Here is a 23,279-nt window from a genome sequence, read left to right as displayed (position 1 = left end):
CCAGGGTGGCAGCAGTCTTTGGTGATGGTTTTAGCTCTGTTGAGACAGTGGGAGGTGTAAACGTCCATCAGGGAGGGGAGAGGGCAGCCAACGATTTTTTGTGCTGCCTTTACAACTCTCTGGAGCCTCTCCCTGTCTGCAGCGGTGCAGCTGCCGTACCATACTGTGATACAGTACGACAGCAGGCTCTCGATGGCTGAGCGGTAGAAGATCAGCAGCAGGTTGGAATTTAGTTCATACCTCCTGAGAACTCTCAAGAAGTGTAGCCGCTGCTGAGCCTTCTTGCAGACTGCCGTGATGTTCTCTGACCAGGACATATCTGCGGAGATGAGGACACCAAGAAACTTGAAGGTGTGGACGCTCTCCACGCACTCACCGTTGATGTACAGGGGGGCTGGGTCTGTGCTGTGCTTCCTGAAGTCCATGATGATCTCTCTGGTTTTCTTGGTGTTCAGGTTATTCTCCGAACACCAGGCTGCCAACTTCAGGACCTCCTCTCAGGACCTCCTTTGATCGAGTATGCGCTGCTGGGAACGTCAACTCTTTACGTAGCGCCATTTTCTGTCTCATAAACGCCTTTCCTCCTCTCCCTGTGAGCTCTGCTGAGCATGGATGATCTCTCATCCAAAGGTGCGCTGGTACTTCCTACATGTCACCTATTATTTTGCTATCTGGCTGACAGGCCCCCTACACGCAGCAATGACCTGTTTGGCCCGGTTAGTTGATGGTTTTATCTCACGATAATATTATCAATAATCCACTCAGTGGAGCTGTGAGCTGCTGGATACGTCACAATATCACTCTGTAGCGCCATAATCTCACTCGTTCCTGCTTCTTCCTGCTTTGCTGGGTAGCATCAATGGCTAATCTCTCATCTAAAGGTGCACTGCTGCCATCTTCAGGACACAGTTGGTCACTACAACACCCCACAGCTCAGATATTGATGAGGGACCTCCGCCAGGGTGTTTTGTAGTAATTCCTGTGAAAAAAATGCAAATGACGAGTTATCTCGTCAATGGCACTGAGTGAGTTAATGACAGTTATTAGAACAACATATTAGATATGTTAGAACAACAACGTATTGGTTTTTAGGAAACTAGAGAAAATTACAAGTGAAGTTAAATATGAAAATACAACTTTGACAAAATGAAAAGAAAAGGTGACACATTTTTCTAATGTTTTTATTGATGAAGCATTTAAACAGTTTTAATGTTGTTTTTTTCCAATATTGAATAAATTTTACACTAAAATATAAGGATGTGAACAATAAACCGATGTGAGCAAATATCTGCTTTAACAAGGGAGAGATACGGCTGCATCAGTAGCAGCTTCCTCAATCGTAAGGAATTAGCCATGAAATCAAAGATGAATAATTGTCGAGTCATGGATCAGGTATCGTGGGCGTGTTCTGTATCTCCTTTATAAACATCTACAATCAATACATCACTACAACTTTGTAACTGCCTCTATTGTTTGTTTCTTAACCCTGCACTAAATATTTATTATTTTTGCTTTTGTTTTCTGCTCACTCAGAAAATTGTTCCCTTGGTTGATTGATTGCCTGTATGTATGTATATCATTTGTAAATATTGTTTGTACACTGTAAATATTTCTGTAAATAAAAAAAGAAAAAAAAAAAAAAATTGGGATCCGGCACGAGGAGCCCTGGCAACATGCTTCTGCCAAAAAAAAACACGCCCCACCCATTTAGCGTACTGCCCTGATGAGTTATATACTGGAAATTTTACCAATGTCTTGTTCAGATGATCAGATCATAGAGGTTAGTACTAGTACTAGGTAGTGTTGTGTTCAAGACCACACTATCCAACACCAAGGCTTGCCCAAGACCAGAATGCACCAAGACCATAAACATTTTTTTTTTATTTAAAAAATATATATAAATGAATAAAATTATGACAAGGTTTGACAGTTAAATAACATTCTCTCTTTAATTTTAGTTTATTTTTAAATACATTTGACAGAGAAAAAAGGTGCCTGCGAAAAATTAACTAAAATATTAAAACTACTACTGATAAATTCACAATTATTCTACATATTTGAAACTAAATAAAACAAACTCAAACCCTGGAACAGTCATGTGACAAATCAATCAATAGTTATTGTTGAGAATTATTATTATTATTCTGGAAACAGAAACTATAAAAAATAATTATATTATGAACCTGTTTATATTGTGGGGAACATATTATATACATAAATGTAATTAGAGTCTAAAGACACAAAAAAACACCACTTTAAAAAGAAAATAGACTAATATAAAACATTTTTACAGTTATTTGACTCATTCTGCGTTAGTGCGACTTGTGGTGATGACGCGCTGGTGACGACATAATCCAAGATGGCGGCGACCCGGACTACAGCTGATATTATGTAATAAAGCCTTAAAAGACATGGATATAATGAAAAGAGTGGATGGACAGAGACATAAACATGTAGACTTTCACATGGACACACACTGACTTATTAAACACACACAGACTTATTAAACACACACAGACTCATTAAACACACACAGACTCATTAAACACACACAGACTTATTAAACACACACAGACTCATTAAACACACACAGACTCATTAAACACACACAGACTTATTAAACACACACAGACTCATTAAACACACACAGACTTATTAAACACACACAGACTTATTAAACACACACTGACTTATTAAACACACACTGACTTATTAAACACACACTGACTTATTAAACACACACTGACTCATTAAACACACACTGACTTATTAAACACACACTGACTTATTAAACACACACTGACTCATTAAACACACACAGACTCATTAAACACACACAGACTCATTAAACACACACAGACTTATTAAACACACACAGACTTATTAAACACACACAGACTCATTAAACACACACAGACTTATTAAACACACACAGACTTATTAAACACACACTGACTTATTAAACACACACTGACTTATTAAACACACACTGACTTATTAAACACACACAGACTCATTAAACACACACAGACTTATTAAACACACACAGACTTATTAAACACACACACAGACTTATTAAACACACACAGACTTATTAAACACACACAGACTTATTAAACACACACACAGACTTATTAAACACACACAGACTTATTAAACACGGTTAACGAACATGCTTCACCGGTCGGCTGGCACTAGGACCCAGAGGTGGAGTATATGTGTCCCCTATCCAGTCTTCACAGACTGTAATATCATCAGTTTATCATTTTACCAGTTATTAGAGCTACTGTCTTTACCAGGGAGATAATATTTATTACTGGTGATTGTTTTCTGGAGTTTTACTGAGATTTTTACCGGTGATTAGTTCATATCTCCTTCTGCTCTGTGGTCCAAACTGACACTGTAGCCACACACACACACACTCACACTCACACACACGGTGGATTAAAGAATGAATAACAGATTGTTTTATCCGTTCTTCTCCGTGTTATTATCACATTATAAAAAAGATTAAAAATAGCAGGAATTAGTGCTGGTGTCTAACGGTCTCGTCTACTACAACACTAGAACTAGGAGCTGAAAAAAGATGAAAAACTGAACGTAAAACACGTTCCTTCACGATGTAGCTGATATTCACACAGAGCTACACAGGATCTACAGCGTATTTAAAACAAAGTTCACATAAAATGAGCACTTGAACACATGTAGGTGATAATAACTAGAGTTTAGCTTTGTGATGAGTATTTTAAGCTTTGTTAACTTCAGAATGTGGTCGTTGTGTTGTCCTATAGCTCTCCAGGCCTGAGGACACATTTTGAGATGACCACCAGGGGTCATCATTATTATTATGGTTTGTTTATAGGTGTGGAACTGGTTTACATTGAAATGTTGCATCTCTGTTATTTAGCTCTTGTGCTGAAATGTTGTGCTTTGTTGTTAGTATTCTGTTCTACTTTAACATCTGATGAGTCAGCAGACTTTTATTTAAATAAATACATTGACATGTGATTTTGTTGTTCTGTTTATGTTTTGCCATAAAGCCACATGGTGATACTGTATGTGGTCTTTTACATATTTGAAAATTTATTAGAATTGGTTTCTTTATTTTATAAAATATCTACAACAAATATTTACCGTAAAAACAAATTGTATAGTTCCTACACTGTGTTGAATTGATTAGTAACGAATCAATCAGTAATAAAAGGATATTGTTTTTGAATCCAATCATAACCTGTGTATTTAGATGCATATGGAATCGTTTATCACTAGATGTGCAGCTCTACTAAAATAATGTATAACTCAGAGTCAAACCTCCTCCAAGATCCAAATCTGCTCTTTATCAGATATTCTGGATCAATTATTCTGATCATGGTACCTGATCAATCACACTTTAAAGTCTTGGAACTCATTTATATCCCATTAATAACCATACAGTAGGTCAATATATGTACACACATATTGTTTATAGAAGATGAAATCTAGATCTGATCCAGATCCAGATGAACTGATGAACCAACCTCACATAACAAGTCACATTTCATAAAGATCAATCACTTATGAACTGAGATATGAGTTTTTGAAATTTCACCAATAATGAGAGATTTTTCTTTTTTAAAAACTTCCAGAATCACTAAATTGATTCGTATCCATTTAAAAAATGTTATGTAACTTTCCATGTCCTACAGTTTATCTTTGGTTAAAATTGAGTAAAAATCCATAAAGAACTTTTGACCTAATCCTGCTAACGGACAAATAAACATCAGTGAAAATATTAGTCCTAAAACTACAGACAGTTGTCCTGTCCAGAGCGTCATGTTTCAAGTGTTCAATGTGACTGAATGGTTTCATGTGATGATGTCTTTGTGGTCCTGGTTCTTATTTTAATGGACAGAAACTGTTATTCCTTCATTGTCTGTGTTTCAGTCTGTTGATGGATTATAATCTGATCTAATAAACTCCTCCTGTGACAGACCCTGATGTCCTGGACACATGGTTTTCATCTGGACTCTTTCCCTTCGCCTCGCTCGGCTGGCCAGACCAGGTACTGTATGTCCTCTAGAGCTGGAGTTCTCAACCTGTTCAGACCCTGACCCTCCAAAATAAAGGTCCCAGAGAGCGGGGACCCTCCAAAATAAAGGTCCCAGAGAGCGGAGACCCTCCAAAATAATGGTCCCAGAGAGCGGAGACCCTCCAAAATAAAGGTCCCAGAGAGCGGAGACCCTCCAAAATAAAGGTCTCAGAGAGCGGAGACCCTCCAAAATAAAGGTCTCAGAGAGCGGAGACCCTCCAAAATAAAGGTTCCAGAGAGTGGGGACCCCCACTGTAGCTGAAGGTGGTTGAACACAGACATGAACATTGAAGAACAATCATGTGGAGACAGGACCATCTATAAGGGGGAATAAAGGAGAGATTTTTGGGGTCCATCCATAAAGTCAGTAAAATGATGGTCTATTGTTCTATGAATCTGTGATAACCACATTTATTTATTCATCTGAATAATATCCACTGTTATCCAGGAACATTTATTATTATTATAGTCATCTTACAGATGGAAATCCTGGTTTTAATCACTAATAAAATGGTTCAAAGTGACCAACAATGGTGGAAAAGGAGGTGAAATGGGATTTTAAAAACCACAGAAATTGGTTAAAAGTTGTAAATTAAAGTGGATAAAAACAGACAGAAAAAGTGGTAAAAAGGGTTTAAAGTGTCAATATTGAAAAAATTAGTTTAAACTGTTAAATAAAGGACATAACAAATGGTGAATGTGGTTAAATTGTCAAAAAGAATCATAAAATATGGTTGAAAGTGACAATAATAGATCAATATATGTGACATTAGGTGTAAAAGTGATAGAAATGGTTTATAAGTGATGAACATGTCTGGAAAGTGGAAAAAATGTTTAGAAAAGTCATTAAAATGTGATGTAGAAGTGTCAGAAATGTAGCAAAAATACATTAAAAGGAGAAAAAATACGGCAATAAAAAGTGATAAAATAGGTTAAAATATGGTGAGTTGTTGTAGAAAAAAGTAAAAATAAGCAAAAGTCATTCAAAAAATATTCTTCGTTTCTTGAAGGCATCTGGAGACCCTCCCCCAGTGTCTATTGACCCCATATGATCCTGATCCTAAGGTTGAGAACCTCAGTAACCTCCATCTCCTTATCTCCACAGACTGCTGACTTTAAGGACTTCTATCCAAACTCCATGCTGGAAACGGGCAGTGACCTGATCTTCTTCTGGGTGTCCAGGATGGTGATGTTAGGAGAGGAGCTGACGGGGTGCCTGCCCTTCAGACAGGTGTTTATACACACTGTGTATATATACTGTATATATGATAATAAGCTACAGTAAGTGTGTGTCCACAGGTTCTGTTTCATCCTCTGGTCAGAGATAATTATGGGAGGAAAATGAGCAAATCTCTGGGAAATGTGATTGATCCACTGGACATGATCCATGGAGCCTCTCTGGAGGTCAGGAGCTGGAGTTAGATTTACTTTAATCAGTGTCATCACTTTGTTAGACTTTTACTGACATCATGATTACAGTTGTAACACAACATATTTATAGCACTTGGTTCTAAATGTTAAGGTACATAATCACTGCATAATATTTCATCATCAGGCAAGGTTTGCATGAATATTATGATTAAAATAAAAATAGAAATATTTATGAATATTATGCATAATAGAACTAAAATATCAAATAGAATAGATTTAGATTGTTTCTAAACTGCAGTCATCACATGATATTTAAACACTTTGAATAATGGAATTAATTACAGATAAATAACTTTAAAATAAACAAAGTGAGTGTATACAGTATATACTAAGTTGCTACATATTCTGAATCTTTTTATGCATTTAAACCTTTTTTAACTAAAAGAAATGCAGTTGGACAGAATATTTAAAAGTGTTCCAGTAAATGAGTGTAACGCAGTGGGTCCATCCATGTGGTGGTGTTCTAATCTAGAGACTTGTGGAGAAGGTGCAGCAGGGGAACCTGAGCCCGTCTGAGCAGCTTCTGGCTCTGAAAGCACAGGTGAGCTCAGCCTGGATGTGTTGATGTGTTTCTCTGTAAATCTACTCACTGCACTTCCTGTTTCCTGTCAGAGGATGGACTTTCCCCAGGGAACCCCTCAGTGTGGGACTGACGCCCTGAGGCTGGCCCTGTGTTCTCACAAGCTACAAGGTCAGAGCTCTGCTGGTGTTTGTAGATGAGAACTAGGGCTGGCAAATATGGACCAACATTCATATCTCAGTATTTTTGATCAAAATGGTGATAATATACGATATAAATCTCAAAGATTTGAATTGAAACCTGTATCTGAATTTGTTGACGTTATGTAATGCAGGAAAAACAGAAGACTGACCTTGACCTTAAATATGACCTTGGGCGAAGGTCAAGGTCGCACCATGAAAGGAAATGTTGTTCAATGGTTCCAGTCTGTACACTATATCTCTATGTATGGCTGATCTTTTTACTGGTAGGTCGTACAGCTTTGGTCCAATCATATAAAAACTCCATTTCAGATCAACTTTCCATAAATATAAGCATCAAACTTTGGTTTTTGACACTTGATGCAACCTTGAACTTGACATTTTGGCTCCAAAAAAACAAGTACTCCAACGAGAACAATGTATTTGTCAATTACAAATACAATAAAGTTTTACCAGAAAGACATTTCAGAGTTAAATTTGCTGATTCAAAATACCACACAGACTAAATAACATCACGGTGCTTTAAGATTGATAATTAAAAAAACTTGTGCATGTATCACAAACATGTCGTGCCCCTCCCCCCAAAGTAAACAAACAAAATGACAGCAAAAATACATAAAATTACTACAAAAACGCAAATTAACAACACAAATACGTAATAGGACAACAATATACACATAGGAGAAAAACACAAAAATCCAAGAACAACATACATATCATAAAAATACTCAAAGACTCAGAAAGACGTCCAAAATGACTGAAAAATACACAAAACAACAACAAAAATACATGAATGGAGGAAAAAAAATAGACAATGGGACATTTATTAATAATCAGCTGCACAACATTTGCTACTTTTGCCTTTTTTCTCTAAGTGTGAGTGAGTTCTGTAGTGTGGCTTGTTTAGATGAAGGTCTGGGTGACGCAGAGGTGGCAAAAGTACTCGTCTTCAGTACTTAATTAAAAGTATAGATACTTGAATAAAAAATAACTGATAAAAGTATTAAAGTTTCTCTTATACTTGAGTAAAAGTAAAAAAGTACATGACAGTAAATGTACTTAAGTAAAAAAGTAAAACAAATGTCCCTCCAATAATAAGAGGGTTTTAAAACCAGCAAATTCCATATATTTATTCTTTTTAAGAATTTGTAGAAAACATGGAAACAAGTTAAATCTGTTACATTTGAACATCTGGAGAATTTATCACTCGTTATAAATAACATTTGTAAATAAAGAAAAAGCAAATGCTCAATAAAACCCAGCTCGAGCAGTTTGAGTTTAACATTTTTAAAAACATTTTTCATTCATCTTCAACAGAATCATGTTCTGTAGGTTTGTGGAATGTAGGCGTGTCCTTTTTATTTAATGAGTCGCGTTGATGAAAAGCTTCACAAGCAGCTTCATGGTTGTTGGTTTGAGTCTTTTTACGTCATCTTCAAAGCTCTGAAAAGTAACCAGCTCAATTTTAAAATGTAAGGAGGAGAAAGTACAGATATTTGTTCAAAAAAAGTAAGGTGTAAAAGTAAAAAAATATATACATTAAAAAAGTAAATGACGAGTTCAGTACAGTAACAGTATTTGTACTACTCGTTACCTCTGGGATTCGAACACTCAGTGATCATCTGACTGAGCTTTACATGTTCAGAGAAGTAGAGAAAGAAACCAGCATTTAATACTAAATAAGATACTAATAAAACTATGTTTATATATATATATATTATACAGTAGTAGTGCTGTCAATAGATTAAAAATATTGTGATTAATTATGCTCTGTGATTAATAATCTATTTAATATCTTTTTAATTGCACCTAAAAATTCATTTAGGTCATTGTTTCAGATCAAATGATTGATTTATAAGAAAGTGTCTTTATTAAGTCATTTATTGTTTTTAACAGACTTGTAGACATTATCATTCCTAGACTAGTCCCAAGAACACCTTTAGTTTAGATCATCAGGGAAATATTGATGTGTACTTTAGTCAATCTATGAATAATAAAACATACAAATGAAATAAAACATCAGGTCTATATGTAGTGATATTAGCACATCATAAGTGCTAAGAACACTTTTATTGAACACTGCTTTTTCTCTCCTTCAGATAATATAAAATAAATAAAACAGACCCATCAATCACAGAGCTGTAAATTAAAAATAACATTGTCTGCTCGGTCTAGAGTCGTGTCCGTAGCACCGCTGTCCGTGCTAGCTGCTACATAGTTAGCATTGAGGTGGGAGACCTCAGCTAATCCATAAACTCTTTCTATGTGAACACAACTGGGCTTTAGTGTTTTTTTAATGTGGTGAGTTGTTTTAACTAAAATAAACGCTCTCAGAGACTCCACAGCTGTTACCGTTGTTTGAGATGAACACGTTTCATTTTTCCTGTAATTATTTAATCACAATTAACATGTTAAAGTGACACCCATGATACAGTGTATACATTTGAAATTGTGTGTGCGTGTGCGTGTGTGTGTGTGTGTGTGTGTGTGTGTGTGTGTGTGCAGGTGAAGACATCAGTTTGTCTGTGTCTCAGGTTTTAAGCTACAGACACTTCTGTAATAAAATGTGGCAAACGCTGAGATTCACAGTGAGTGCTCTGGAGAAGAATGGAGGACCTGTGGGAACGCTGGAGGAGGTACAGCACACACACACACACACACACACACACACACTGTTCACGTTGTGGAGCTCTTTACATTCATTTCACCATACTGTACTGGATCGGTTAACCCCCCCAGTAACCCTGCAGGGTTCACCGTTGCAGAGCTTGGTGCCTCCACAGCTACAGTGGATCCTGATTTGTCCACAGTCTCTGTGAATCTCAGCTGCTCAGCTCTGAACTGATGTTACAGCCGCTGCAGCTCCATCCAGGCTGACCTCATCAGTTCTAGCTCCACATCCCCCTTCAGAAGACCCTCTAAAGCTAAAATGGACAAACAGCAGTACAAAGGCTACTTTCAGCTTCAGTCCTAATCTGAGGCTCAGAGCTAACAGCTCCACTAACCAAGAGCCATGGTCCACAGTACATGGTAAAAGATGAGAGATGCTCCAACTGGAGAACAGATATAAAGTCCTGAGTGTTGAAGAATTGTCTGTCTCCTATATTAACTTTGATTGATCTGCTGCCAGCAGCCCAGGGGGTTGGGGGGTCTGCTCCGTGACCCTCGTTCAGGTCTGCTACCACCTTCTCCCAATGCCAGATCATGAAGGAGGCTGCTCTCGGGGCCAGACGGCAGGGTGGTCTTCCCTGCCGTGAAGGGTCATGTGAGCCCCCAGCCACTGCTGAGGTGGTGAGCTCACCTCACACTCTGCCAACAGTCCCCACAGAGCATCGGTGCTCACCTCCTCATCCCTTGTTCCCCCCAACTACCACCATAGTGGGCGACTCCATAGTCAGGAACATTAGCTTTTAGAATTCCACCACCCATTGTTCTCCAGGAGCCGTCATAAAAATCAGAGATAAACTCCAGGACCTACTGGAAACATGTCCACACTCATTTAAACGTCTGGTCTTGCACATTGGAACCAACAATGTGGTTCAGTGTCCGTCTGAGCTGCTGAAGATCGATTTTAACTGTTCACTGTCCTAAAAAACTGTGGGATGTCAACGTTCATCAGTGGCCTTCTTCCCACACTCAGTCACTCATTCGGTTCCTCCATCTCCATTCTTGGTTCCAGGCTGACTGTTTTATTTTGCTGACAATTTTAACTTATTTTGGAACCGCCCCTCCCCTTATCGACATGACGGACTTCACCTGAGCAAGCTAAGGGGTTAGCACACTGTACACACCATACCACATACACATGAGTGACTGTTTACATACCACACCCCCTCCTCAGTACCTTCCTCTTTCTTCTATGGAGAAGAATATATAGCCACTCCCCCTACAGACTCCAGCTGTCACTAACCTCTCCCAAGTGTCCAAACTGATGTTGTCTCTACTGTCACAATTACCCACAGACCAAAGAAACCACAGTCTGCCCCCTGCTGGCCCAAACCATAATAACGTCATTTCCATTCGTACACATTCAGGCCGTTCTGCTCCACCAAACATACCTGTAAAAAATAGTCTTTTAAATATAAGGTCCTTAAATAACAAATCTTTTATTTGTAATTATTTTATTACGTCCAGTGACGTTGATATTTTTTGTATGACTGAAACATGGAAAACCAGATGAAATGAAGCCACACCTCCAGCTTTCTAATATGCACAGAAGTCTCTGCTATCTGGCCGTGGAGGAGGAGTCACTGTTATTTATAGAGACAGTTACTTTTCTAAGTCTGTTCCCTGTGGGGAATTCTCCTCCTTCCAAAACGTAACATTCTGTGTTAATAAGCAGCAGCTGATTTTATTCCTTTTAGTTTATCGCCCTCATAAGACCAATGACACTTTACAGTGTCCGTCAGAAGGAGGAGCTTAAGTACAGTTGTCTATTATGTCTAAATGAGTATGTGTTTGAAGGTTGGATGTACATAGAGGTGTACATACTGTACTCTGTAGTGTTATAAAGGGTTTATTTGTGGGTGTAAAATAAAATAGTGTGTGTGATTTATCTGGTTTAATTCTATGAGACATGAATATGATAAATGTGTTTCATTTTTTTACTCATTTTTATATATTTTCTTGTTTGGTGTATTTTTTCTGTTTTTTGGAGTCGTATATTTTTGTATCTTTCAGTTGTCTTTGTATGTATTTATTTTTTTAATTATTGTTTTTTGTTGCCATTGTAGTGATTCAATGCTTTGTGTATTTTTTGTATAAATATTTAGTGTGCGTGCACATGGACATACTCCGTCACAGGTTGTTGGAATGTGTGAGAAACAGATTATACGGACAGTTATATGGTTTAAACAATGGGAAACTTGTCTGTAAAAGACTCACCAGTGGCTGATGGTTTCAAATGATTTAATCAGAGAGCTCCTGTGTTACGCTAACGTTAGCATGGCACAGAGATGGAGACAGAGGAGGAAGTGGAGTCTGTGACCCGTGAATTAAAGGAAGTTTGGGATCACGGGAATAATTTTAAATAACCAAATTAAACCATGAAATATTCACTTAAATAACTTTTAGCAGTACAAACATATTTTTAATATTGACCATTTTTTTTTAAACCCAAACAAACTGCGACACAGTGACGTCATGATCCGGAACCGTAAGTAGCGCGCTCAATACTGAGAGGGAACCGTAATCTTAAAATGAACGTTTTTAATATTTTGCCACACCAAATTACTCCAAAATAACGGATGCACACATTTGTGGTATTTGGAAGTCGTTGACTAAGTTTCAGATTGAACAGACACAGTGAGCAGAGAGATGTTTGCTCCATAAACACACACGAAAACAGACTTTTCTTTCATGATAGTATAGATAGTATAGATAGATTATGACCAAGTCTGCATAATCGGTGACTTTAACATTCATGTTTGTTGTCCTGTTGATGCTCTATGAATTTCTTAATCTTGTAGAATGGTTTAATTTTGTTCTACACCCACAGGGTCCACCCATGAGAAGGACCATATCTTAGATCTTATTTCATATGGGCTGAAGATTGATCATTTGGAACTTATTAACACCTGTATATCTGTTTTAAACTCGTACTCCTCTCCTCCACCTAAAGTCTCACTGGTCTCTATCTCCTCTCACATCAACAACAGCAGCTACATTTTCACATGCTTTTTCATGCCACTCTTCCAAACTTCCTCTCTCCCATGATGCCAACCTCTAGGTGAATTTTTTCAATGACCTGCCTGAATACATTGTAGCACCAGTCAGAACCAGAACCATTTCCTCAGTCTCTCCATGGTTTAATAACCATACATGGTCCTTGAAAAGAGAGGTACGTAAAATACAGCGTAAATGGAAGTCCTGCAAACTCCAAGCTTTTGAAAAGCCTAATGAATAATTACAATACTGCAGTTAGGGACGCACGAGCAACTTATTTCTCCAACTTGATCTCCCAGAATGCTCATAATTCTAAAGTGCTCTTTCAAACACTCGACCCAATGGTTGGCGCCCCCACCAATACTAATTTACATGCATTATCTGAACTCTGTGAGCAATTTTCATCATTTTTCATCTTTCATCTCACACCATCAGAAGTCGAACCTCCAACTCACCGATCCTACGCTATGTCCGTCCTCTGCTCGTTTAGTTCAGTGACTATAACTGATCTTAACACAATGGTGATGTGCATGAAATCCTCCTCTTGCCCTTTGGGTGTGGTTCTCACCAGACTACTGAAGGAGATTATGACCACTGTTGGTCCCTTCATTTTATTTATTGTCAATCACTCTCTGACCTCAGGTGTATTTACTGATTGTTATGAATCTGCTCTGATTGAACCTCTTCTCTAAAAACAACATCTAGACCCATCCATTCTGAACAACTACAGACCAGTTTCAAAGCTCACATTTTTATCAAAGATCCTAGAAAAACTGTACTCAAACAATTAATAACTCATCGATCAGTCAATAACTTATTCTGAAAAATTCCAATCAGGTTTTCGATCACTCCCTAAGACAGAATCTGCTCTCCTTAAAGTTTGCAATGTAGATGTTCCATTTTAATTCTCTTGGACCTTAGCACCACTTTTGACCACAATATTTTCATTAACAGGTTAGAGAAGTGAGCAGGAATCACTGATGTGACCTTGAATTGGGTCAGGTCCTCCTTTCTAACAGATATTTTTCTATGGTAAATGGTAAATGGACTTGATTTTATATAGAGTTTTATCACCACTGAAACAGTCTCAAAGCTCTTTACATATCAGCTCATTCACCCAATCACTCTCACATTCACACACCAGTGGGACAGGACTGACATGCAAGGCACTAGTTGACCACTGGGAGCAACTTAGGGTTCAGTGTCTTGCCCAAGGACACTTCGACACATAGTCAGGTACTGGGATCGAACCCCCAACCTCTCGATCAGAAGACGACCCACTACCACCTGAGCCACGGTCGCCCTGTATATATATATATATATATAGCTGGCTCTGTTTTTTTCCCCACTAATGTTTCCTATGGTGTCCCCCAGGGGTCAATCCTGGGCCCTGTTCTTTTTTGCATTTACATGCTCTCTCTAGGTGACGTCGTTTGTAAATACGCTCATTTTCACTGTTATGCAGACGACACACAGTTATACATCTCAGTTAAGCCCAGTAATCAGACTAATATAGCAGCTCTACACAACTGTATCACACAAATAAAATACTGGATGTCAGACATCGTTCTCCAACTCAATCAGTCATTGTTACAGGTCCATCTACAAAAAGAAAAATTATTTAGTAAAGCGTTGGTGATTTAACACAGAAACCTTGGTGTCATTTTTGACCAGGATCTGATCTTTGAACTGCACGTAATAAAGTGGTCCAGACATGTTTTTATCATTTCAGAAACATCGCTAAAGTCTTTTATCTCAAACACAGATTTGGAGAAACTCATCCATGCTTTTGTTTCTTCATGTTTTGACTATTGTAATAGTTTATATACCTGACTCAGCCAGAAATCACTTCACCGTCTACAGTTCAAAATGCTGCAGAAGTCTAAAAAATGTGACCTCATCACCCCCGTTTTATTATCCCTGCACTGGCTGCCTGTTCATTTTAAAATGATTTTATTTGTTTTTAAGGCCAAACTTGATCTATCCCCATCCTGTATTTCAGACATTTTATTTTCACACACACCAGCTTGTAGTCTGAGATCCACTGGTAAGGCCCTGCTAGATGTTCAGAGGTCCAGGCTGACAACAGAAGACTCTGGAACCATCTGCCATCAGGCTTTTAGAGTCTGTTCCTCATTTTACCTCCACTTTTATAGGAAGGCTTTTATGATGTTTAAGTTCATGGAATGTTTTATTTGTATGTATTTTGACTGTGTGCTGATATTTTATGCTGTAAAGCACTTTATTTATAATGAAAAGTGCTATACAAATAAAGTTATTATTATTTATTATATCACAACTTTTTGTCTCAAAGAAAATAAGGAAAATTGGATCATTTATTGTAAGATCAGATTTATTTATCTTCCATGTTCATCTTCCAATATATCTGTAACTCAATCACATATAAAGGTAAATATGGTACAGTAATAAGCTCCACCCACTCTCTCAGAATATAGAAATAGTTCTGCTATACATCCTATCTGGTGGACATGTCAGCTCCTCTAAATAGTCACTAAGTCAGTGTGTGTTTGGGTCTGGAACATGTTCAGTAAACTACTTAGTATATGTCTCAGCTCCCTGTAATGTGATGAGCTTAGAGCTATGAACATAGACTGTTCACATCACTAATGATTAGTCACAGATATACATTGGTTCTAGACTCACACGCTCTGGAAATATTAACATATACTTTATTTACTATTATTATTAGTTCAAAACTGTATGTGTGAATGTAAGAAAAAATCTGATCTGTTTTCATTTATAGTATAAATGGTTCTTTATTGGGATAATAAACTATTTTAATTTATGTGACTGGTGAATATTTATAATCCTTTACATGAGGTGATTGTATCATTGTGTGTGTGTGTGTGTGTGTGTGTGTGCAGACGTCTCCTCAGAGCAGCATGGATAGATGGATGTGCTCCCAGCTCTACTCTACGGTGGTCCAGTGTGAACAGGCCTTTAAACGCTATGAGCTGCACACAGTCACATCCTCCATCTTGTCTTTGTGGGTCCACAGCTTCTGTGACGTCTACCTGGTGAGTTCATGGTGTCATTGGTTTGAGCAGCGGGACTGTTGTTCAAAATGCACTTAGACGGTTGTTATTAATTAATTTAGACATTTTTAAAAATGTATTTTCACATTTAAAAAAAATGCATTTCATTTTTTTTAAATGCATTTAGACAAAAAATGCATTGATTTATATGAGGTCATGATTGTCATTGTGTGTGTGTGTGTGTGTGTGTGTGTGTGTGTGTGTGTGTGTGTGTGTGTGTGTGTGTGTGTGTGTGTGTGTGTGTGTGTGTGTGTGTGTGTGTGCGTGTGTGTGTGTGTGTGTGTGTGTGTGTGTGTGTGTGCGTGTGTGTGCGTGTGTGTGTGCGTGTGTGTGTGTGTGTGTGTGTGTGTGTGTTACAGGAGTACATAAAGCCAGTGTTATCTGACAGTGAGTGTGACGGGGTGACCAGGAGGAAGGAGGTGTGTTCTCTCCTCTATCACTGCTCCAGTGTGTCTCTCACTCTACTCGCCCCCTTCATGCCTTTCATCACTGAGGAACTGTGGCAGAGGCTCCAACCCTTTGGACCCACAGCCCATGAGCAAGGCAGCTTGTGTTTACAGCCGTACCCTCACTCCTCACAGATGGTACGACTATAAGTGATTTATTTTCAGTTCTGTATATATACACAGTTATTCATATTCATTCATTAAATGTTCATCAGACATTAGTGGTGTTAGTTATTAGTAGTGCTCATCATTAATGTTTAGTTAAATAAATAAAGGTTCTCACAGTTCAAGTTGTGACTCAGTTCTTCTCCTGTAGGAATAAATATTCCATGTGTTCTGCTCTGTTTCCTTCAGACTCACTGGTTTCATCCTGAGGAGGAACACAACTTCCTGTTTGTAAAGGAAGTGATACGAGTGGCCCGATCGTTACGAGCCCAGTGTGGCCTGACCAAAGAGAAGCCAGTCAGTGAGTGACGGATGGTTGGATGGACAGACGGATGGATGGGTGGTTTGATGGTTGATGGATGGATGTTTGATGGTTAGATGGATGGACAGACAGACAGACAGACAGATGGATGGTTGGATGGATGGATTGATGGTTGATGGATGGATGGTTTGATGGTTAGATGGATGGACAGACAGACAGATGGATGGATGGATGGATGGTTAGATGGTTTGATGGATGGATGGTTTGATGGTTAGATGGATGGATGGATGGATGGTTTGATGGTTAGATGGATGGATGGATTGATGGTTGATGGATGGATGGTTTGATGGTTAGATGGATGGATGGATTGATGGTTGATGGATGGATGGTTTGATGGTTAGATGGATGGATGGATGGATTGATGGATGGATGGTTTGATGGTTAGATGGATGGATGGATGGATTGATGGTTGATGGATGGATGGTTTGATGGTTAGATGGATGGACAGACAGATGGTTAGATGGATGGACAGACAGACAGACAGACGGATGGATGGATGGATGGATGGATGGTTTGATGGTTAGATGGATGGATGGATGGATGGTTAGATGGATGGACAGACAGATGGTTGGATGGTTTGATGGTTGGATGGATGGATGGTTAGATGGATGGATTGATGGTTGATGGATGGATGGTTTGATGGTTAGATGGATGGATGGATGGATTGATGGTTGATGGATGGATGGTTTGATGGTTAGATGGATGGACAGACAGATGGATGGATGATAACACACTTCCTCTTCCTGTCTGGTTCCAGTGTGGGCCTCGTGTTCCTCCAGCCAGGCTGAGGTTCTGCTCCACTTTGACTCAGCGGTTCAGACGTTGGGTCGAATCTCTCATCTTCTAATCTACAGTCCTGACACGACAAGCCCCACCCACTGCACAGCTCCACCTATCGGAAGCCTCGTGGGCGTGGTCGACCACACGTGTCAGTTACACCTTCAGCTTCAGGTACAGTCTGTCTGTGTGTCACTAAATAATCCAATAGATTTGGTTGGCAATGTTTGGTGCATTGCATTGTGGGATATGGAGTCCTGTAGACATGTTTTTTTTCTTCTGTTTCTTCTCCAAACGAGGAGGAAAGTGACTGGTTGACTCCATTTTTGTTCTAGTTTGTTCTCAGTGATGTCACCATACATTCAATATGGATCAGATTCAGGAATACAATATTTAAAAACACATTACAACATTTAAAAAAAAAAATGCATTTTCAGATTTTAAAGGAGACATATCATGGTTTTAAATCCTTCCTTTTTACATATAAATCATACAGTTATGGTCGATATAAAGCAGAACTGCACTGCTTGGGTCTGAATTCCTCATTATTATAGCTCCACCCCTTTTCTGATGTTCTGAGAGCAACTTGTTTTGGTGCTGTCTCTTTAAATGCAAATGAGACACTTCATACCCCGCCCCCTCTCCAGGTTAAACTCCACCCTGCTCGGCCATTTTTGTAGTTTGATAGAAGAGATACGGCTATGTAGCGGAGCATAAACTTATTATTCAGAGGTTATTTACAAAATGTCAACAACGTTAGACTTGTCCATCCAGCCTTACATGTTCCAGCCAGAGTCTGACCCAGTGGAGCGAGATGAAAATGAAGATGATGAACCTGCAGAACCCTAACAAGTGAGCTAACACTAGCACCGAGCTAACGCTAGCGCCAAGCTAACGTCACGAAATGCATTTTAATACAGTCTTTTCAAAGACAAAAACTTTAAAATGAAATGACTAATGAAAACTTTAGACTTAAATTAAATCACGTAGGCCATATCATCAAGGATCTAAAACGAGCACACAGCGCTAACATATGAAGACGGTGCTAATGCTAATGCTAACAAAACAATGACAGGGACGTCTTATCATCACTTTTTAGCGTTATTTACAGCTTACCGAAGTGCTCTGTTCATCGTCTCCAAAGATAGAAGGAATTGAACCCTCAATCAGACAAAGTCTTTCTGTAAATCCTTCTTTATACTGGTGGAGGTTGATGAAGCAGTCATCATTGAAGTGCTTCACACACACAAAAATGACCTTATCCACAGATGTGGTACATTTCTATAAAAAATAAAACTCAACCAGACACTTTGAAAAGGTTCTGATGCTGGGAGACGGTGTAATGAAGCGTGTGGGTTACTACATCCAACAACCCAACATTTTGACTTATCCTCTCGTAACTTCTGCATCCTGGAGCTTGGACTACAAAATAAAAGCCAGAAATAAAAATGGAGGATTGCTCGAAGTGTTGGGCCTGGAGTTGATGTCCTAATTTGGCAGTTCTGCTGCAAATACTGTGATGTAATAGTTCAAAAAACGCAATAGAGAATAGAAAAATCTAAACAGATTGAAAAATATGATCAAAACAGAATATAAAGATATCAATGGAGCATCTGAAGAGACTAATTTGAACTTTTCTGTACTTCTAAACACTCTATATATACAACAAAATGCATTTAAGGGCTAAAAACGTGGATTTAACATGATATGTCCCCTTTAAAAAAATGCATTTCAACATTTTCCTAAAAACGCAAATAGACATTTTTAAAAAAGTGCATTTTGACATTATTTTTAAAATGCACTTGGATGGATGGATGGATAGATGGATGGATGGACGGACGGATGGACGGACGGATGGATAGATAGCTATATTTCAGACTCTGGGTCCATAAAAATCATACAAACACAAAAACATATTTTTAAAAATGCATTTAGACATGTTTAGAAAACATAATACAAGGAGGAACCAAGGCAAATATTCCAACTCTCTCATTCATCTTATTCAAAGGTGGGTCAGTTTGTGTGATGGATGTAGGATGTAGGATGTCACCATCATCATCCTCTGTGGTGATGCTGCTGCTTGTTTCTTCCTCAGAGTGGAACAAACGTGGAGAAGCAGATCCTGCAGCTCGTTCAGCGCAGAGACAAACTCGTTCCAAAGGTAGAAGAGATTCTAAACACTGTTAATTCTCCACATTTCCTCACCAAAGTTCCTCCTCATGTCAGACAACGGACCGACACCAAGGTGAGGCGAACATGCATTTATCCTCTTTTCTGGGTCTACATTTATTAAATGACAGTTGAATTGAAATGTCCTTGACTTTGGTGAATGTGTGTGTGTTTAGGTGTCAGCTCTGCAGCAGGAACTGAAGAGCATTGAGCAACAGTTAAAGCAGCTAAAAAAGACGGAGCAGAAAAAATAACGTCAGAAAAGAACAAGTGTGATTGATATCAAACTTCTCTACACTGATTAAAGACTTTCTTATTACAGTTGTAACTTTTATTCTGAAACACTCCATTGGGCTTTTGACCTGGGAATGAGGACGTCAAACTAAAAACACACTTTAAAGCATCACTACACTAAGGGAATCTTGGGGTCAGGATCCCATTTGGGGTCGTGAGACACTGTGAGAGGGTCAACAGATATCTTCAAGAAAATAAAAATACTTATTTTTACCCTTTTTCTGCAACTTCACCAAACTCACCATATTTTAACCTATTTTCATCACTTTTTCTTGCCATATTTTTTATCCTAAAAAGCATTTTTGCTACATTTCTCCCATATCTGACACTTCTACATCACATTTTAATGACTTTTCTGCACATTTTTTCCACTTTTCAGACATATTCATCACTTATAAACCATCTCCACAACTTTTACACCTAATGTCACATATTTTGACTCATTATTGTCACTTTTAACCTCTTTTCACCATATTTCATGATTATTTTTGCCAATTTAACTACATTTGCCGTTTGTCAGGCCTGTTATTTGCCACTTTAAACTAATTATTGAGGATGCATTGGCATCCTCACTATTGTATTCATTCCCCTTTATTATTATATGTTATTATTCTTCCGTCCTCTCAAACTCGTCCTACAGTTTTCAACCAATTTCAACAATTGAGGAATCAAACTTCTCTGCTATGTTCCAGCTTTTTCAAAACTTTTCAACTTTTTGAGTTATTTCTCGTGGAACTTTTTGCTCTCTTCCACTTACATTGAATGTTCGAACCTTTTTGACCCTCGTGCACTTTGACCCTCTTCATCGTCGGCCATTTTGAAACTGATCCAAACCATTCAACTTTTTCAACCTTTTTCAACCTTTTTCAACTGTTTCAACCTTTTCAACCTTTTCAACCTTTTCAACCTATTTTAAATTTTTCAAACTTTTTCAAAATTTTCAAACTTTTTCAAAATTTTCAAACTTTTTCAAAATTTTCAAACTTTTTCAACTTTTTAAAACTTTTTCACCCTTTTAAAACTTTTTGAATGCTAAAACAAGGCTATTGCTAACCCTATGCTAATGCCAACGCAATGCTAATGCTTGTGCAATACTAATGCTAGCGTAATGCTAAGGCTAGCACAGTGCTATTGTTAGCACAATGCTAATGCTAGCGAAATGCTAATGCTAGCGCAATGCTATCGCTAGCACAATGCTAATGTTAGCACAATACTAATGTTAGCACAATGCTAATGTTAACGCAACACTAATGCTATCGCAATGCTAATGCTAGCACAATACTAATGTTAGTGCAATGCCAACGCAATTCTAATGCTAGCGCAATGTTAATGCTAGCGCAATGCAAATGCTAGCACAATGCTAATGCTAGCACAATGCTAATGCTAGCACAATGCTATTGTTAGCGCAATGCTAACGCAATGTTAGTGATAGCGCAATGCTAATGCTAGCACAATGCTAATGTTAGCGCAATGCCAACGTAATGCTAATGCTAGCACAATGCTAATGCTAGCGCAATGCTAATGCTAGCGCAATGCAAATGCTAGCGCAATGCAAATGCTAGCACAATGCTAATGCTAGCACAATGGTAATGCTAGCACAATGCTATTGTTAGCGCAATGCTAGTGGTAGCGCAATGCTAATGCTAGCACATTGCTAATGTTAGTGCAATGCCAACGCAATGCTAATGCTAGCGCAATACTAATGCTAGCGCAATGCTAGCACAATGCTAATGCTAGCGAAATGCTAATGCTAGCGCAATGCTATTGCTAGCACAATGCTAACGCAATGCTAATGCTAGCGTAATGCTAATGCTAGCACAATGCTAATGCTAGCACAATACTAATGCTAGCACAATTAATGCTAGCACAATGTTAATGTTAGCACAATACTAATGCTAGCACAATGCTAATGCTAGCACAATGCTAATGTTAGCGCAATGCCAACGCAATTCTAATGCTAGCGAAATGCTAATGCTAGCGCAATACAAATGCTAGCACAATGTTAATGCTAGCACAATGCTAATGCTAGCACAATGGTAATGCTAGCACAATGCTATTGTTAGCGCAATGCTAACACAATACTAGTGGTAGCGCAATGCTAATGCTAGCACAATGCTAATGTTAGCGCAATGCCAACGCAATGCTAATGCTAGCGCAATACTAATGCTAGCGCAATATTAATGCTAGCGCAATACTAATCTTAGTGCAATAGTAATGCAATGTTAATGCTAGCACAATGCTAATGCTAGTGCAATGCTATTGCTAGTACAATGTTAATGCTAGCGCTATGCTAATGCTAGTGCAATGCTGTTGCTAGCACAATGCTAATGCTAGTGCAATGATATTGCTAGCACAATGCTAGTGCAATGCTAATGTTAGTGCAATGCTAATGCTAATGTTAGCGCAATGCTACCACAGTACTAATGCTAGCACAATGCTAATGCCAACGCAATGCTAATGCTATCACATTGCTAATGCTATCACATTGCTAATGCTAGCACAATGCTAATGTTAGCGCAATGCTAATGCTAGCACAATGCTAATGTTAGCACAATGCTAACGTAATGCTAATGCTAGCACAATGCTAATGCTATTGCATTAAGGCTAAATGTAAATGCTAACGCTAGGTTCATCAAACTTTTTCAAACTTTTCAACATTTTTCAACCTTTTAAAAATATTCCAAATGTTTCAACTATTTCAACTTTTTCAACCATTGTCAAACCTTTTCAACTTTTTCAATCTTTTTCCAACTTTTTCCAACTTTTCAACCTTTTCAACCTTTTTCAAACTTTTCAACCTTTTCAACCTTTTCAAATTTTTTTAACCTTTTCAAAGTTTTTCAACCCATTTCAAACTTTTTCAACCTTTTTTAACCTTTTTCAACCTTTTTTTGTTAACTTTTTTCAATCTTTTTTAAACCTTTTTCAACCTTTTTTAAACTTTTCAACTAATGCTTCAGCTGTTTGTTCACTTTCAGCTCATATTGGGAGTTTACTTATACTAGTATATAAACTGGTTTTCCCGATTGTTGCTAAGTTATTACAACGATTAGGCTATTGCTTGGTTAATGCTATGCTAATGTAGTGCGACGCGGGCCAGCACATGCAACCTCACTTGCATTTTCTTCAGGAAATGCTAAAATTCTAGTTGTTTCTACTTTTATCAG

General features: G+C 38.2%; 1 protein-coding gene across 2 annotated transcripts in view; it reads left to right on the top strand.

The window, feature by feature from the left end:
- The window catches only part of vars2 (valyl-tRNA synthetase 2, mitochondrial), a 59,504-nt gene extending 39,365 nt beyond the window's left edge, over window positions 1-20,139 (top strand). Inside the window, exons 18-29 of one of the 2 annotated variants that reach the window (XM_028460625.1) lie at window positions 4,971-5,041; window positions 6,174-6,299; window positions 6,368-6,472; window positions 6,972-7,040; window positions 7,112-7,190; window positions 9,725-9,855; window positions 15,769-15,921; window positions 16,299-16,523; window positions 16,740-16,851; window positions 17,630-17,823; window positions 19,745-19,894; window positions 19,995-20,139. In XM_028460625.1, coding sequence (XP_028316426.1) covers window positions 4,971-5,041; window positions 6,174-6,299; window positions 6,368-6,472; window positions 6,972-7,040; window positions 7,112-7,190; window positions 9,725-9,855; window positions 15,769-15,921; window positions 16,299-16,523; window positions 16,740-16,851; window positions 17,630-17,823; window positions 19,745-19,894; window positions 19,995-20,072 — 1,493 coding nt within the window. In that variant the 3' untranslated portion in view covers window positions 20,073-20,139. The remainder of the gene's footprint in view (window positions 1-4,970; window positions 5,042-6,173; window positions 6,300-6,367; window positions 6,473-6,971; window positions 7,041-7,111; window positions 7,191-9,724; window positions 9,856-15,768; window positions 15,922-16,298; window positions 16,524-16,739; window positions 16,852-17,629; window positions 17,824-19,744; window positions 19,895-19,994) is intronic. The other variant, XM_028460626.1, reaches the window with a different exon arrangement.
- The last annotated feature ends 3,140 nt before the right edge of the window (window positions 20,140-23,279 follow it).

Source organism: Gouania willdenowi, chromosome 11, assembly GCF_900634775.1.
Source record: "Gouania willdenowi chromosome 11, fGouWil2.1, whole genome shotgun sequence".
NCBI classification, from domain to species: Eukaryota; Metazoa; Chordata; class Actinopteri; order Blenniiformes; family Gobiesocidae; genus Gouania; species Gouania willdenowi.
The sequence above is the reverse complement of the archived record's forward strand: the minus strand, read 5'-3'. Positions and strand labels throughout refer to the sequence as shown.